The sequence below is a fragment of the Falco biarmicus genome, chromosome 1 (assembly GCF_023638135.1).
Source record: "Falco biarmicus isolate bFalBia1 chromosome 1, bFalBia1.pri, whole genome shotgun sequence".
In the NCBI taxonomy this organism is placed as follows: Eukaryota; Metazoa; Chordata; class Aves; order Falconiformes; family Falconidae; genus Falco; species Falco biarmicus.
The window spans coordinates 65363670-65382036 of NC_079288.1; the positions used below are offsets into that span (position 1 = coordinate 65363670).

Genomic DNA, 18367 nt, shown 5'->3' on the forward strand with positions numbered 1-18367 from the left:
AGAAGCAGAGGGAGGAAAGACCTGGCACCTTCAGGTCAGAGAGGTGGGAAAGTTGCTAGGTAAAGCAAGGAAGGGGGCTTCACACAGCATCCAGGAGCCTCTTTCCATTTTTCCCTTCTTAGAATTGTCACTGTCATTTGGTATAATGACAGGAGGTACAAAATGTCTGCCAGATCTATGAATGGGACATGTATTTTTCTCCAGTATCCACTGGAAAGCCACAAACAGACTAGTTAAATACCATGCTGCCCAGGGCCCCAGCAGTATCAATGAGCAATCACTGTCATTTGGTGACTGTTCTATTTGCAGGCGTGGGTATGGGTAAGCAGGGTCTTACACTGCTACAAACCCTTGCTTTTTACTAACTGTATTGCCTTGCCTTCATGTTGATTCCACAGGGCATTTTTGTTTCTCATTGCCTTTAGCACATCAGGTCACAAAGTGGTCCGTGTTTATGTTCGTGGTCTTCCTGTAAGTAATCTGTCTCAGGCCATAACCCAAGCATGACAGGAGTACAGTAAGTCTGAACTGATGCTGAAGCTTTCCAGACTGCTACGGTAAACTACCATGAAAAGTGTTTCAAACAATATTTGAAAATACTGTATGGTTGTGACCTTGACTATTATACACTGCTACCAAGAAGGGCAGTCCTTTACACACTCCATCAGCCCCTGAGAAGAAGCCTCACCCATGCATAAACATCCTCTCTTCTTTTTAATGTCCCAGCTCTGCAGAGAAGTGCTGAAGGACCGTTAAGAGTGGCCTGACTTGCAGGGCTCACTTCTTGCCTCACACCACAAGCCTACAAACATTGTTTTTACACTAGAAAAACCTGTTCTACTTAAACAACATGACCGTGTTCCCTGAATTTCATGCCATTGGTGAAGGGTGGGGATGAACCACTGTTCTTATCTGTTTTCACTCTAACCTCAGCGAGCTGCAACCGCCATCGTCTCACATCCTGTCCCTGCATGAGGGGCCCTCTGCACTCCCTGGGACAGACTGTTTGTCTTGCTCAAAACAGAGGGAATCTCCCTGTCTCCAGGGAAAATGAGGTCCATGGCTACGGTGTGTATAGCCTACATATCTGACCATAGATCCACAGATTGCTCATTGATACTGCTGGGGCCCTGGGCAGCATGGTATTTAACTAGACTATTTGTGGCTTTCCAGTGGATACTGGAGAAAAATACATGTCCCATTCACAGATCTGGCAGACATTTTGTACCTCCTGGATGTGGCAGTTCTGGATACTTCAGGCAGTAATGAAACCTGAGCTAGACCTTGGTCACCTGCAACAAAGACAAACAGCAACAACAGACCGTACCAATGCTGAACTATTCCCTCAGAACCCAACATAACCAGATCTGAGACTGATTCCTACCCACCACAGGGCTAAACACCTGAAGCAGGTCTGGGAGAATTTCAGGTCTAGTGCTCTGGACCAGTTACAGCAGATCCTCACACACACACCTAGGGACTCCACTCTTCAAACAGGCCAAGGAAAAGTATGGATACAGCTCAGTGATCCATTAATAAGTTAATTGTATAAATTACACCCCATGTATTGCACATGTCAGAAACTGCCTGGATTATTCCCTAGGACACCGCTCCAGCCAGACAGGACTGAAGCACCTTAGCCAGTCTCACAGACTTCACCTTTTAAGATCTAAACCGGGTCATGCCTTGTCACAATACAGTTTCATGAAGCTGTGACAGTAAAAGGACTATTTTTATCTTTGGCAAATTAGATTTGGGATTTTGAGGAGCAGGAGAGACCCTTCAGCAAAATAAAGCTTAATTGAGAAAAAATACTTCTTGCTGCACCTAGACTGTAAGAAAAGCACTGATATACACTAAGGGTTTGTTGAAGGGAAAACAGCCTGAAAGCAGATGATGCATACTGAAATGCTTCCTCTCCTTTTCTCACAGGATCAGAATATGGAAAGATCAGTGGTTTCAACTCTCACTCACTTACCTGCTGTGACAGGACACAAGCCAACAGATGTTACCAACTCAAAGCACTCAACAGTCATTAGTAAGGCTAAAATACTCACAATAATGGCTTTAAAAGCAGTATTTTTTAAAAAAAACAGTAGATGTGGTCTTTTTTTGTTCTGCCTTTCAAATTTTTAAAACCTTACAATAAGGTGTTATGTCTCTTCTTCATAACAAGGGACAGGAATTCCGGATTGCATTGTATTTTTTCAGTGGAAGCTAAAAATTCAACATCATTCATTCATTCAAGTTACTGAAGCTTTAAAACCAAAGTCAAGCCGCATTAGGATGGTGAATGCTGCCATCTCTGGCTGCCACATTTCAAAACAGTTTCCAAATACTGTGCTATAGGTTAGAAATTTTGTTAATGTCAAGAAAGAGGGGATGATTGTAAACCCAGAACCTGCTTTGTTCTGCTCGTGGTGCTTTTAGAAAGTATATCACAAAAAGCTGGGCAAACCAGACTTACTAGATATCCGATAGGCAAATGTAAAAACAAAAGTACAGTGAGATAATGATGAGAGTCCTGGTTAAGGTGAAGATCAGGAAGTTCTACATTTGCCTTTCTTCTCTAACTGCCTCAAAATCTAATAAATATTGTCATCGTTTGGAGGCTGTCTGGATGAGAAAACAAGGAGACAGTCTGAATCAAGCCCTCATAAATGAGCAGGAGTTAAGTGCATTTATTTGTCTTTTGTATTTGGCCCAAGAAGGGGAAAAAAAAACAAACCACAAGTGGAACTACCATCACTTACAACTTACACATTTACAAGGAAGTGAATGGACAGGGATAACGAACAGCTCAGAATTTCCTCCACAGCAAAAAGCTTTTTCTATCTTTGCCTAGACTATACCTATTCTATAAGCAATAGTCTACAGGTCTCCCTTCCAGCTCTACAATTGCTAAGTCCATACAAAAGCATTCACTGCCACTGCATTAGTAAAAATTGCCTTTTTGTGGAAAAGCATTTGTATTCAGAACAAATTACACAGAATCAGGAGCTATGGAGGGTAAGAGAGGAAAATCACTTAGAACAGCTCTTCAAATTCAAATGGGCAATGAAAACAATCATACCGGGTAAATGCTCCAGTCCTGCCAGAAAAAAAAATAGAGAAAGAAGTTATATGGCAATACTGGCGAAAAGGAACCACAATTTGCAAAGAAAAAGTGTAGCATTATGGCCAGAAGGACAGCAGCACTGAAAATGAACACCCCACCATTGATTCATTCTCCTTTTAAGTCCTGCCAATTCATATCCCCATTGAAATTATAAAGGACACTCATGTAGTCTCAGAGGACATGGAGTAAGAAAAATACATAGGCCAAAGGGAATTCACATACTCTTGTGGGGGGGTGCAGGGTTTACCCTCAGTAAGCTCCTTCTCAGAAGGAATGCTGTGAACCTGAGTACACCCTTCCTAGACCATGAAAAACCACCTGTTTATTTCTTACCAAGTCACAGAAGAAATACAAAAAGTAAGAAACATTTTTTTGAAACACTCAATTAAAAAAAAAAAGTACTAGTTAGAAACTGCATCCAAATTAAACTTGATTATAGGATAACAAAGAACAACCACAACAGTACTACATATACATGAAATGGCAAAACTTTCCCCATGGATCCCATGGCTTTCCTAGTGAGATGAACAAACTCAACCACATAAAACAAGGGAAATTAGGCTCACTGGAGAGAAGGAAAAAAGTGTGTCCCAGAGAAGGAAAAGTCTGCATATGAACACATAGAACAAAGCAGGTAACTTGCCACAAAAATCCTGTCGTGTTTAATTTATAGTTGAGTCCACATTTGCCATAGAGTACCGGCGAATAAGGGAAGGAGTTTTCAACTACATTTGCATCAACCACGCTAGCTATTTGTCAGGAAATGTCAAAAAATATCAAATGCACTCAACTTATAGTATCAAATTTCCATCCCATAAAAACTGAAATTACAGTATATAGCAATAGGTTGCTTTGTAAGCACTGGAAGTAATACAGTTTCATTTTTCACTCATTAGTGTACTATGATTTACTAGGAGTTTTTCCTTACAGACCCCTTTCTGCATGAGAGTTCTCTCCCACCTCTAGTACGATGGGACTTCATATTCCAACCCTTCCCTCTGTCGGCAAAGTTACAGGTCTTTTTCCTGCTTAACTAATAACAGTTTCAGAACTCACTAGAGTTCAATTATTGTTGTGACTTCCACCTGCCTGTTAAACTGGAACAAAACCGGCCAGTTAAAAAAGTACTGATAAAGAAACACAGACTAATAGGCAAAGAGACAAACGCGTTCATACACATACAAAAAGTTTCCTTAGTACATCAGGATAAAAATCAGAACAATTAGTGGAAAAGAATAATAGAATGTGAAGAAGTACACATGCTAAGGCATTTGGGATGACAAGCAGAAACCAGAAGGCCTGAGCCCAAGTAAACACCATAAAGAGTTGGCATCTGCATGAGACCACTGTACATTCACAGTTGCCTTCTCATTTCTCTTTTGCATTCCCTCAGTGTCCAGGAGAAAGGGATTTTGGCAAGTGCTCTATCACCCGTTGCCAAACTGTAGAGCAGGGTCTCAATGTCTGGAGAAGCAGATATTGAGAAGACCTGGCTAGCTACAAAAACTCAGCCACAAAACTTTGCAGAGCAACAGCAGATGGAAGTGAGGGAGTGATCAAATGAGGCAGAAGAAGCTGAGAAGCCGCAACCACACAGGGTCCCTGTACCAGGGATGCTAAGGACTGGGGGATCTGAGCTAGGGCTCCATCCTTGCCCCTGGCAGGCTGAGAAACCTTTCCTATTTTCCAACTACTCTAATTACTATACCATAAACTCAGTAGTAGAACTGCCATTTTGAGAATATTTACTTATCTGTGCTAAAAAACTAACACTAACATTTCAGGGCACATTTAAAATTTTGGAGTTATAATAAAAGCATTTTCAGCATGCAGTATTAAAAATGCCAAGAAACAAATTAGCTTTTTATTTACATCTGTCATGTTTCTGTGGTAGGCACCATCATGTCCTGGGGATGCTTCAACTCTCACACAACTGCTGCTGAACATTACAAGAAACCATTGGAACATTCCAGTGTATGTACTTTGTCCCACTGGGGAAAATTAAAATATAGTTGCTCTGGTTCTAACTCATATCAGATTTCACTTCTTCTGTAAATGAGTAAACAAAACTATATCAATCTTGGCTGTTATATCAGTCAGCAGCTTAGATATTTCACAAGGGTCCCATACATATAAATGAAAGCAAAGAAAAAAAAAAAAGCATATAAACGATCTGTCAACTCTGCTATGAGGAGAACCAATTCAAGTTTCTCTGGTTTGGGGAGGCATTTTTATATTTCCTAACATAAATAAACAAGACAGAAGAAAACTCCAAAGCACCCAGGTTTTGATCCAGGCTCTTACAACACTAGGCTATACCCACGGACGCTCATTCTCAGCCCTCCACTTTCATTAATGCTGAGTGTCTATAGGAATCATTGTTTGTAATGAAACCCTTCAAACTTGAATGATGAAAGTACACATTTTGCAAATGACACCTCAGCCAATCTGCCCCATCTGCATGAGAGACAGCAAATGATTTCACTTTTTAGGCATTCAAAATAAAATGCACATGCGGCAAATTCCAAGCTGGCAGGAAAATCCAGTCATTAAAAAAGTGATTTGTTTTCTACATTTGCAAACACAAAGGCTCCATTGATTTCCATTGCCGTAAAGAAAATGAACTGTTATATTTTTCCAAACAATCATAGCCAGCACATTTTGGAAATGTTTTAATGTCAAAAATACTAACTAGCAAATTAGAGTTTAAATGGGTTTTCTAAAGTGGTACCATTTTAGATACAGTTTTCTGATTGATGGTATGACTTTACCCTGTGGGAAAAGGTTTTACCATCTTCTGTATATACTGTAGTGATGCCTATTTGTGGCTGGAGTCACTAAATTAAAGAGGAAACCTAAACAATGTGAATTTTAAATAAAATTATACTAATTAGCAAGAAGATATATTTTACATTATGGGGACCTGGGGAAAAAAAATGTACATTTCTTTTAAAATTAGACATTTATGATCTCTATCCTTCTGTCTTTCGCTCTTTCTCTTCACATGGAGGAAACAGAAGAGCAAACAGAGAAAACAGCAAACATAATTGATATAGCTCCATCCTAAAAAGCTTATAAACATACTTAATTTTACACAGAATGAGTTGCTTAATTGAACTCACCGGGAATATTCCCAATGCAAAAATGTAAGCATGTGTGTAATTCTTTCCAGGATCAGGATAGTAAGGGTGATCTGTAATGAAAATAAAACTACTCATTTTTTTCACATGACTTAATCTGCATTTATTTTTGTGGCTATAGCAACATCTGGTGGACAACTAAAAAAATATTAAGCCCATGAACTTCTATCATATGCTATAAATGTTGTATCATATATAAATGTTGTATCATCATATGCTATAAATGTATGTTAAAATACAAACTTTTTACTTTCTTTTGGTTTTTAAAAGTTAGCAAGAAAAAACAATAATTTAACTTAGATAATTCTTAATAACAAAGTTATTACACCTATTATAATATGGTTTATATTCTTAATGAAAAGTGGTCAAGGTATCTTTGTTTCATAACATACTAAAATACTACCTTTTTCTCTCCCATCTTACCTCTCAGGCAAGTGCTTGCATACTTTGAAGTGCACCTCATGGTATACTAACATACACTGACACACTTTGACAAGAGCATACAAATACCTCACAAATGCTACAGTTGCAGCAGTCAAAAAATAAGATCTATCAGAAATAAAGTTGTAAAGTTAAAGTTAAAAAAACAATAAAGAGCCCCTGCAGATTTGCTCTCCACAGAATCAAAGCCTAAAAAAACCTCAATATAAACCCCCCAAAATAACCAAAATACTGAAGGGCAAGTGAGCATGCAAGGGTGGCTGAGTGATCAGCATGCCGACAGACATTCTTTTTGCTTCACTCATTTCCTCTGTGTTTTCTTCTAATTCCTACATAATTGCTCTTATTTTTCATATTCCCTTTACTAAAATTTCTGCCTTATAGGCATATCTGTCTAGAACCAGCAAAAAGTATTTAATGATAAAACGAGAGTCAAATATTTGCTAGAATTGCTCAATGCTGAGGTTAGCTTGAATTAATTTCCAAGGGGCTGGAGACATGAGAACGTAGAACGAAACATGAATATATTGATTAAAATGTTTTAACAGTGAACAAGGCATTGTATCTACCACCAAAAACAAGGAAGCAAACTAAGGAAGAACCATTCTATTATTGGTTGTAAAACTGTAAGACAGTATCAAAAGGTTTCTAGAAGAAGTCATGCAATAATATCTAGAAATGTGAGAACAGAAAACAGAATGTGCTTGAGGGTGATACTGAAGTCAGTGGATGGATTGCTAGTGGTCTCGCTAGGTATCTCCATCTTGTATTTGGAAATCTGGATCTTCTTTGGTCCTTCATGTACAGTAAGTATGCGGGACCTTCACAACCTGACTGGAAACAAGACTGCTAATGCAGTACTTCCCTGATCGCAGCTCCATGCAGAGATCAGAAGTGGTCAGCAAGCTGTCCATCATCACCTGCAACTTTCTGAACTGCTATTTTTTCAGCGTTTACTGAAGAACTCATTGCAAGATGAAAGTTTCTGGGACTGGTAAGTCAGTAAATCAATAAAGTCATATACTGTTTACTACAGCAACACACTGCTTCCAGTTATCCACTGCCCAAACGCTGATCAAGGAGATGACTGTCTTTCACTGACAAACTGCAACAGATTAAGACACTAGTAGGACAGTATACCAGAGGCACCAAAAAAAAAAAAAAAAAAAAAAAAGTATTCTGGATTTACATGCACCAGCAGCTTGATTCAAGCATTGCTTTTGCTGACAAGCCCATGCCTCCTCCCAGCCGCCTTCTCCCCAAAGCTCCAAAATGGGGGACTTGCCAAAAACTCTCAAAGTCCATTATGGCTGCTTTCAATTTACATGGCAGGTGGAACCACTCCAGCTTCACAGATAAAAATATTGGGTTAGTCATGTTAGGTGTATAGATTGAAAGTTGGGGAGAAGTGGCAGGGTTCTGGACCCAATCAAAGTGCCTGTGGAAGACACCTGCAGTCATCCACAAACTCCAGGGTTGTTCACTGGGACATTATACATGCAGAGTTTTATCACCTGGCCAAGATTTCAGTGAATTTCAAGGCCTTGACATAACCATAAGACTTTCATTTCTTTTTTGTATACGATACCTTTGAGATGCTCGGTACTTGCAAGCATAGGTAGTGAAATCAGAAACCAAAAGCAAGCAATCCAGTACAACTATGTCTCTAAGTGTACATGCCAGACTAGATTTGATAGGGATGGTATCCTTCATTTGACCGACTAATACAATCAGCAGATAACTTTTTGGGCACAAAACCCCTTCCATTAGTGTGAAGTCAAACAGACCGGAGGACTGAACACAAGTTACTGCTCTAATTGGGAGTCTAAATACACCTGAGCTACTAAGGCCATTCCCCAAAGAAGGAGTAGTGATACCCACTGAGAAGGTGGTAAGATCACTGTGTAAGAAAAAGGAAAACCTGAGGTAGATTTTACTCTGTGTAACACCGAGTGGCTAACAGAATGGGAAAAGTTGTCATAAACCTCATTTTGCCTCTAGTTTGGTGCACTTGGGTTGACGTACGAGCCTCATTTCCCCACTTGTCTTCACAGGCTTACCCGGGCTTGTTTCGGCCTGGCACCGGCAGTTGCCCAGCCCTCAGGGAACGCTGCCCTCGCCATCCCTGCCGCCACGCAGGCAAGGCCTGCTGCCCATGGCCCAGGGCTCTGCTTCGTGTCTGTTTTGTATGTCTTTACACACATGCACAAGCTCGTTGCAGCCACATGCTAAAGAAGCTGTAGGCTCTTCATTCCTTAGTGCTAGGGGTATGCAGTTCTGCAAAGTGCCAGAGCAACCAGCAGAGCCAAGCCAGGCGTCGATGGGGAAGGTGCAAGGGCACACGCTCTTCAACGTAATTTTAAACTTTTCTTGTTTTACTTTTCCCCTCAAATTCTGCGGCCGGGGCCACAACACCCTGCAGAAGGCGGCGCACGCAGCCCGCTGGCCCGGAGGGAAGGTTGGCGCTACGGGGCTTCCGTCTGCTCGGCGGGGCGTAGCCGGCCGTGTCCTTCCGCGCTTGCCGTAGCCCGACATGGCGGAGTATTCCTGCGTGAAATCTACCAAGCTCGTCCTCAAAGGGGCGAAAGAGAAAAGGTGAGGAGCGGCTGTCCACGGCCCCTGCCCCGGGGTCCCCGCGGCGGCCGCCGCCGTGCTTCCCGGAGCGCTGGCCGGGCTCCCCGCGCTGCGCTGGGGTCGCCTCGGAGGCCGGGCCGCCCCGTCCCGGAGCTGCCGCCGCGGGTGTGCCGGGGCCCGCCGGGCCGGCAGGGGATGGGGGCGGTCAGCCCGGTGCCCCCGGCCGGTGGCAGTGGCCCGCTGCGCTCGGGCTCCGGCAGGGACGCCGCGCTGGGGCAGGGCCGGGGCGAACGCACATGCTTATTTCCTTGTACCTCCCTTTGCAGCAAGAAGAAGCACAAGGAGAAGAAAAGGAAAAGGGAAGAGGATGCAGCAGAGCAACTCGATATTGTTGGTGAGCTGCTTTCCAGGCATTGTGTGACAATGAGGAAACGGTAGGGGACGGCAGAAGCTGAAGAGGTTGTTATAGGACTTGGTAAACCAAGCGTGGTCCCTGTAGGACTTGTAACTATTTCTCATGAGGTATAGTTTGTGTGTTGGGATCTTCCTGGACTCCAAAGGGAACTTCTGACACCAGCGAGATGGATTTTCCACTTATGTTTGTAGCTGAAGGATGTTCTTATATAATCTCAAGCTGTTTATCAGCTTGGATCTCTTCCCCCCTCCCACTGTGGTATTTGCTTCAGGAGGGGAGGCTTTTTAGCACTGTAATGCTGTTATTTAATGAGTGCATTTCTGTGTAAACAACTCACACCTTCTGTAACTATTACTTTGACAATTAGCGGTTGGACCACCAGTGCTTTCTGTTCATACCCTGGCACATGTTACTTTCTGACTGCGTTCTTCAGTTTGCTCAAAACTTAATCCCTTCAAAAGGAAAGGAGTCTTGGTTAGTTTGTTTATTTGTTTTTAATTTGATTACTTGTTTGAGTGCTGTGAGGAGTTCACATCATAAATTTGCTGCAGTTAATTGAAGCTGAAGACACAAATATTAATTAATAACAAAATATAACTTTCCTTTTTCATAAAATACAGGGATCAAAGTATTTATGGTCATGAGCCGTAACTTGACAGACTGTTGCCCTTCAATACTGTCCTGTCCTTGATTGATCACAGTTCACAAACAAAAACAGCTAAAAAAGAACCACAGAGTCATAAGAGATGCATGCTGTAGCACAGTGCACATTGGAGAAAAATGTCATTTTTTGTTATGTGTATATAGGCATAAGCTGAAGTAGTGCAAGGGGAAGTCATCCCTATGTTAATAATATATGAGAAAATAGGCTCTGTGTCTTATGTTAGAAGAATGTTACAGATGTTCTACATTCATAGTTTAGCCAGATGTCAAAAAAGTAGCAGAGAGTTGGAAAAAACATACATTGATCTGCAAGCCTGAGTGTATAGGACAAGACAATTGGCTCCATATGTTGTATAAAATAGGGGAAGATAATTTCTGTTCAAGGCAGATTGACCTGCCAAATCTACCATGTGGAAAAAAGATGCCATATTCAAATGAATTATAAATAGTTATTATCTTAATCGGGTAGGAAGTATTTGTAAGAGAATACACAGGAGAGAATTTTGCTGTTTAAAAAATATAAATGTCATAATTTTAATTCATGCAGATGGGTAGGGCTGCCTTTGACTTTGGTAGAATTCTGTGGGGCTCAAACATTCAAACTCAGATTGGCTTGAAAACTGAAGTCGAAGGATTACAGCTCAGGTGAAGTAATTTAACAGCAGATGAGATAGTTAATCTGTTTCTGTTGTGTTGGAGAATCTAATAATTGGATGTGGCCTCATAACTGCACGAGGTTGGTCCAGAGGGGGAAAAAAAACCCAAAACTGTTCCTTGCAAGGTGTATCTTTGCAGCATCAGCTGAATGGATCAACTTGCTAACACAAAGAAGGGATGAAGCACCCAAGCCTGTAACTAGGGATGGCAGAGCAGCAGGACTTTCTGATTCAGCAGCAGCACCATTAAACTGGCTCTGTACTATAAAATAAATGCACAAAGATGTTGAGATAGCAATGGCAATTGTATCTTTAGAATTTCAAATCTCAGAGAAGATGCAAAACATCTGTGGAAATACAGTAATCAGAAGTTGTGATTAAACTGTCATGGTTTTGTATTTTAGGAAATTGGTGGGCTATCAGTAACTTCGGTGAAATTACAGGAACAATCGCTATAGAAATGGATAAAGGAGCGTACATCCATGCCCTTGACAACGGCTTGTTTACTCTTGGAGCACCACATAAAGGTTTGTTTCAGGAAATTTAGAAATAAGCAGTTCTAGTAATGAAAGGCATAAAAGCAGCATCACTTAAAGGCAAGCAGTTTTACAGCTAAAAGCAGTTTATTACAAATAACGCAATAATCCTAGCCATAGCTTGCAGATGACTTAAACTTAATGACTGCCAATTAGTTTCACTTATCTAGTTTCTTGCTGTTTTATGTGTACGATAAATTGAACTGCATTGGAGATGATCACCTGTTAATGGCCATACCACTTACTGGATAAAAAGCAGTATAACTTTTATTAAATCCTATAAAATCTTTATGGTGTCAGTTGAAGAGTGAAACTCGAGGCGGATGAGTTTAAAGGCTTATTGCTGCATCCTTATCTTGATATACTTGTTTTGTTGCTGCACAAGTGGGCTACTAATGTAGTGGGATAATTAGCTTGTCATTACTTTGAATTCAAGAGCCATCAGTCAGACAAAGACTGTTCTAGAACCCTGACAGTGTGTTTCAGCTCCAGGGTGATAGCACAGCATTGATGACAGTATTATCTCTTTTTGGTTTTGAGGGATAGGGAGGTTGGTAACATTTGTTTACAGAAGATTTTTTCTTTATTTGGTGTCTTGCCTTAAACACTAAATATATGAACATAAATGAGCACCTGCATTCCGTTTTCAAAAACGGATATTAAAAAAAGGAATTTTTAAAGGAATAAAGTATTGCAGCTTTCCATAATATTTAGCAATGGCTACTGTTTAATTCTTTTTGGAAGTGCAGTATTAACAGGCTAAAATGTTGTGTGTTTAATACTTTGTACCTAACTGATGGAAAATTGATTCATAGATGATGAGGGCCCTAGTCCTCCTGAACAGTTTACAGCAGTGAAGTTGTCTGATACAAGGTAATTACCGTGACAATATTACAATATTCAATATTTTTTGTCCTTGTTTCTGGTGTAAATAAATGTTTTAATAGTCTCTTGAAATACATTGTCTACTAATAATGTGTTTGATGTGTTGGATATTGTGAATTGCTTGAATTAAAAACGTTCTTTATTGTGTTCTTGCATTTCTTCTCTGAGGATTGCTCTGAAGTCAGGTTATGGCAAATACCTTGGTATAAATTCAGATGGACTTGTTGTTGGACGTTCAGATGCGATAGGATCAAGAGAGCAATGGGAACCTGTCTTCCAAGATGTAAGCTGTTTGGAATAGTTAATTTGATGTTCCTAGCATTTGACAGCATTTTGAGTTAATCTATGTTGGTGTTCTTTGTGGAGTAACAGCCTTCTGCAGTCTCTTCCATATTGTAATTTTTAACCTTAATTTTCCCAACTGCAATGCATTTACTATAATTGGAAGTTCTTAAATACTTCAAGTTACTGCATTTTGGCAGCGATAAGCATCTTAAGAATGAAGGACCCAGCAAGTCTGCTGGCTAGCTATTGAGTCTCTGTATATAAAAAATGCATGCACAGAGTGTTTTGGTGTATCGTATAGGGTAAATGTATGAATCGAGGATTATATACAAACTCTTTATACTAATAATATATGATGTTATTTCTGCAGAAGAAAATGGCATTACTAGCAGCAAATAGCCGTTTTATTAGATGTAATGAAGAGGGAGACATAGAAGCCAAAAGCAAAACGGCAGGGGAAGAAGAAATGATAAAGGTAAACTATAACTTTTACAATTAATACAGGATTGGCAGAAATATTCAAACAAGCGGGTGTCTATGTGCTACAACTGACTGTCAATACAGTTATAATAGCTTTCTGTAAGCGGTCAAGTGATTTGGCTACAAGAAAGGTAAATGAACTCCAGGGATGCATAAACTGAGATACCTCCAGTGGAGACAGGAAGATATTTTACCACCACAGAACATCAAGATGTTGTGGGGCAAGACAGTCTATGTGATATTCCCTATAGTTCTGAATAGCTTGGTATGGAAGAGATAAATTATGAGTGAAGCAGGGACAGAGAAGGGTTTACTAGAATGATGCAGAAGGGGATCGGTTAAGTAAGAAAATGTATGAAGACTTACCTTGACTCTATCTGGACGTGGGAAATACACATGTGCTTCCAAGTGTCTACTAGACAGAGCAATAATACTTTTAGTCAGTCTCTGAAAAAAGCATTTTACTTCTGCTAAAACTTAAGAATTGTAATGGTGCTTCTCTGAGATGAAGGCGATTATGTCTTCAAATAGTATCAAGGGTTATACTTAGTATTTCCCATGCTTCAGGCAGCTCTTGCTTTTTTTGCAGTTGTCTCCAGTTGTGAATTAACCAATTTGAAAGCTGTGTACTTAGTAAATCATCACGACTCATTTTTTTATGAAGGATATGTTGTCATCTTTAACCTGTAACTTCTGGTTTTAAAAAATAAGGTGTTTTCTGTTTTGTTTTGGTTTTCTTTCAATGACTAGATTCGTACTTGTGCTGAAAGAGAAGCTAAGAAGAAAGATGATGTTCCACAAGAAGACAAAGGAAATGTTAAACAGTGTGAAATCAATTATGTGTATGTATTTTAGAGCTGTTTACAGGCTCAAGTACCATTTTTTTTCACTTCTCTTTGGGGCTGCCTTTGGTGGAAGGGCCAAACTCCCACCCCAGTATTTCACTCACTTTCCTCTCAGCAGGACGAGCGAAGAAAGGAGCATGGGAAAGCTCATGGGTTGCAATAAAGAGAGGGAGATTGCATACCACTTACTGTCACAGAAAAAACAGATTCAGCTTGTGGAAAATTAATTGTATTTGTTGCCCTTTAGATTTGGTAGTGAGAAACTAAGACAAAAATTTTAAAACACCACCTTTCCCTCCCCCATCTCCCAAGCTTAGCTTCACTCGACTCCTCTGCCTGCTTCCCCAAGCAGGATGGGGGTATGGGTCAATACATAGCGGTTTCTCTCTGCCACTTCTTTCCTCTCTCGCTTTTCCCCTGCTCTGGCATGGTCCATTCCACAAGCTGGACGAGAATATCTGCTTCAGTGGCTGAAGCACCTCCTCTGTCCCTGATGTTCACACTGCCATTTTGCACTATTTTTTTTTTCTTCTCTGCTCTGTTTGTTTGGCATTTTTCCCCTTTCTTAAATACATTTTCACAGAGGTGATGTTTTGCTGATGGACTTTGCTGTGGAGCCAGCTGTGTCCAGCACAGGGCAGCCCCTGGCCTTTTCTCACAGAGGCCACCCCTGCAAGTCCTCCACCATCAGCACCTTGCCACCTACACCCAATACACTTTCACTCCCTGACTTGTCATGCTAGTAGTTAAAGAAGCAGCTCTTTAGAACTTGTAACCACATCATGCTAATCATGTAGGGGCTCATTCCCATTTGGACTACCAAAAAGACCCTAAATGGTTTTCACCTACAGAAGTCTTAGTGCAATATTTGGTATTGGGGTGGTTTGTTGGATTTTATTAGGCCAGTCATCTGCTCTGTAATACAAGCTAAGATTCTTATTGATATAGGAATTATTTACTTTAAAAAACAAAGAGATAGAAAAAAAAAAAAGTATAGTGAAAAACAAGAAAGAATTTGAAAACAGAGGATGTTAGTTAAATCTTTACAAACTGTTAACAAAACACGTCCCTGGGAGAAAGAACAGATACCATAAATATGGCAAGCTAGGGCACATGATAATCTCAAAGAGAACCAAATGATTAATGAGACTAAACAGAAAATTATTGGCACTGTGTGTGAACTATCCTAATTAGAAAACTGAAAGATCCACCCTTGAGCAAAGAGAGCCCCCCACCAACAAAGACCCCTCTCCACACAGTATGCTGGTGGAAAAAAACAACACGTACCTTTAAATGGAGATGAGACTTGTAAAAACCGATGAGAATTAAGTGTGATTAGACGGGTGTGTGGATCAGCTCTTGCACACTGGATGAAGAACTCAGTTTTGGCATAACATGACAGCTGTTCTTTTACTGAAACACAGAACTTCAAAGAAGTTACACTTTTTTTTTTTTTTACATTTTCCCCTTCTGCCCTTACAGAAAGAAATTCCAAAGCTTTCAAGACAAAAAGCTTAAAATAAGCAAAGAAGATACAAAACTCCTTAGAAAAGCCAGGAAAGAAGGCACTTTTCACGAAATGCTGCTTGACAGGTACTTCAAAGTACAAGAAATAATGTGCTGATTGGAGAAGTACTGGGAGATGGAATTAGAGTAAACTTGGGGTACAAAGAGCGCTAGATTTCAGGGGGATGGGGTGCTGAGCAGTGTTCTGCCTAAGTTCTGGGGTTGGCTTATTTTTTTTGTTCTGAGTTTTCACTTCTTTAGCTGAAATTTTCAGGTTTGGATTGACCCAGAAATTAATTATTCTGGACATGTTGTTCAGTTTGTTTAGTATAGAGGAGTTGAAGGTGAATCTTTTTTAACCATAAAAATTAAGCTAATTTTTAGTATTTTAAAATACCTATGGCATAAGAATATTTTGAAGAGGGGAAAGCTGTTTTTTGCTTTTTTTTTTTTTTTAAGAGAAAGAGCATTTATGGAGAACAGCCTTCATGTTATCTAGTGGGAGTAACGGGGGATCCCCCCCCCCCCCCCCCGCCCCAACTCGGAGCTGAGACTGTAGAAACTGTCTTGAATTTTCAAAATGTTTTGTATTGGCATACAGTGTAAATACTTACATTAACTCATGGGGTGGAATGCCAAAGGCTATTTATCATAATTGCAAATGATGTGAGAACACTTCTGGGCCATCACAGGTGGGTGTCAGTTTCAAATAACACTGAATCTGTATTCTGTGCCTCAGAATGGGCAAAACAATTCATGATGATTTGAAACTAAAGACAAGGTTAACTTTTGATATTGCAGTCCTAGCTCCTTAAGAAAACAAAGTTAATAAATGCAAAATGTTGTTAGATTTTTTTTTACGTGTTTTGAAGTAAAGTTTAAGAAAAATAGCTTTCAATGCTTCCTTAACACTTTGAAGCAGATCAAATATGACTACACCTGGCTTTTGTCTTATTCTGTGATTCCAAGATTTAGATTTATTTAGGTTGGAAAAGACCTTTGAAATCATCTTGTTTCGTTACTTTTTCCATACAGGAGGGCAAAAGTGAAAGCAGATAGATACTGCAAGTGACAGCCAGCTGGACCATTTTCTTCTGCATCTGTGATGACAGGGTCAAATTGAAAAGGAGTAAAATGTTTTGTAATTATTTTTTATTGAATGTGTTTTGCTGATGTTTTTATTATGTTATTTTTAAAGGATCGCCACAGCTATAATTAAGCATCAAACTAATGTCATCTTTCAGTAATAAATACTATTAAGTTTACTGTAAAACTATATGCTATTGAAATAGCGAGATAATTATTTAATGGAAAAAAATTGACCCACTGAATCTTCTAAGGCTGATGAAAAGAACCTGAGCTGAGAGAAAGAGCAGAATAGAATGATGATGAAGTTCAAAAGTAAAATATGGGTAACACATTAAACCATTAAGAAATATGTAAATGTATTGAACAAGAAGAAATAATTGAAAATGCTTGTCTTGGAACACATCCTACCAGATCCTGAGTAGGATGTCTGTGGAGCCACTCTACACTGCATCATGTGAGCAGTGGACCAGAATATTCAGGCTTTGTAAAGCAATGTTCAAAACTGACTCACTGTTCAGCTTGGTAAGCGGCATAATCCATATGCTGGAAAAAGTGTTGACAAGTCACAAGAACCCTATTACAGATGAAAATGCAGGTGCTCTATAAGAAATGGCTCCTTTGTGTTAACAGGCTGCTGATTTTACAAGAGGGAAAAATTGACTTTGCAAACTTGCTGGTTTCTCTACAGCATGGATTTTCATTTGTTTAAGAAAACAGCAGGGACTATTTTTCAAGGTCATAGTATACTACACATTTCCTAATACCTCATACAAAATTTGTTTATTCCTGTCTGCTCTGTTTACCAAGAAGCTTTTCAGTAACATCATCTCCATAGGAACTACCTCAGAATAATTGCTTACTCTCTCCACAGCTTCTTTAATCTGCATCATAAAGATTACTTGGTAAGAAAATTGAGGATTTTTATGGTAATAATTTGAATTGTCTCTATGAAGCTTCTCCTGGCTGTCAGTTTGAACTGCACACATAGTACAAAACTGTAACCTCATGCAAGATAATGTATCTAAAAAAGAGCATAAGAACAGAGCAATAAAGTCTAGTCGGTAACAGTAATTTATATTGGCCTAATTTCATAGGCAGTTGGTCTTGAGGAAGAAGCACAAAGAATTTAAGTGCATCATAACTGTTTTAAACTTCTATTGACTTTTCAGCATGAAAACAAATTATAGCTGGTTAGGGAAGGCTAGCTAAGGTGTTAGCAATAAAAGCATTTATTTTTCAAAGAATTTAGAAAAATATGGATATAGCCCATACAGATTTTATGGAACCAAAAGAAGATAATCTCTATGGGCTGGGCACATTCATGATGTAACAGAGGGATTTTTCAAAACTCATTTGTTTCTAGAAAACCAAACAAAAATCCAAACCTTTCACTGACGGCATTTTTTAAGCTTTCCATACCTGGCTTTGTCCTACTGAGTACAGAAATTTCTGCCACAGGGCTTTTGCCTCTAAGGTGGTATAATTTATTTGGTTTATACTTGCAAAACTTACTGTTCACTTTATACCTATTATAGAAGAATAGACATACTCACAGTTGCACACTCACTAGTTCCTTGTATGAATGTCTATTTTGGAATTGGTGCTTTTTCTTCCCAATTCAGTTTGTTCTGTTGAGATACTAAGTGAGAAATCAAAATGCTGCCTCTGGGGAGCTGGTTTGTGCAACTATATTGGGACAATTGTGCTTGTGACTTTCTCATATGAACAAATCCT

The 18367-nt window shown here is 39.6% G+C and overlaps 1 protein-coding gene across 1 annotated transcript; it reads left to right on the plus strand.

The window, feature by feature from the left end:
- Positions 1–9144: 9144 nt before the first annotated feature.
- On the plus strand, positions 9145–17704 carry FRG1 (FSHD region gene 1). Its single transcript, XM_056350539.1, has 9 exons — positions 9145–9294; positions 9600–9667; positions 11412–11534; positions 12359–12416; positions 12597–12711; positions 13084–13188; positions 13944–14035; positions 15521–15631; positions 16580–17704. The coding sequence occupies exons 1-9, from the start codon at positions 9233–9235 to the stop codon at positions 16614–16616; spliced, it is 771 nt and encodes a 256-aa protein (XP_056206514.1). The 5' UTR covers positions 9145–9232; the 3' UTR covers positions 16617–17704.
- The last annotated feature ends 663 nt before the right edge of the window (positions 17705–18367 follow it).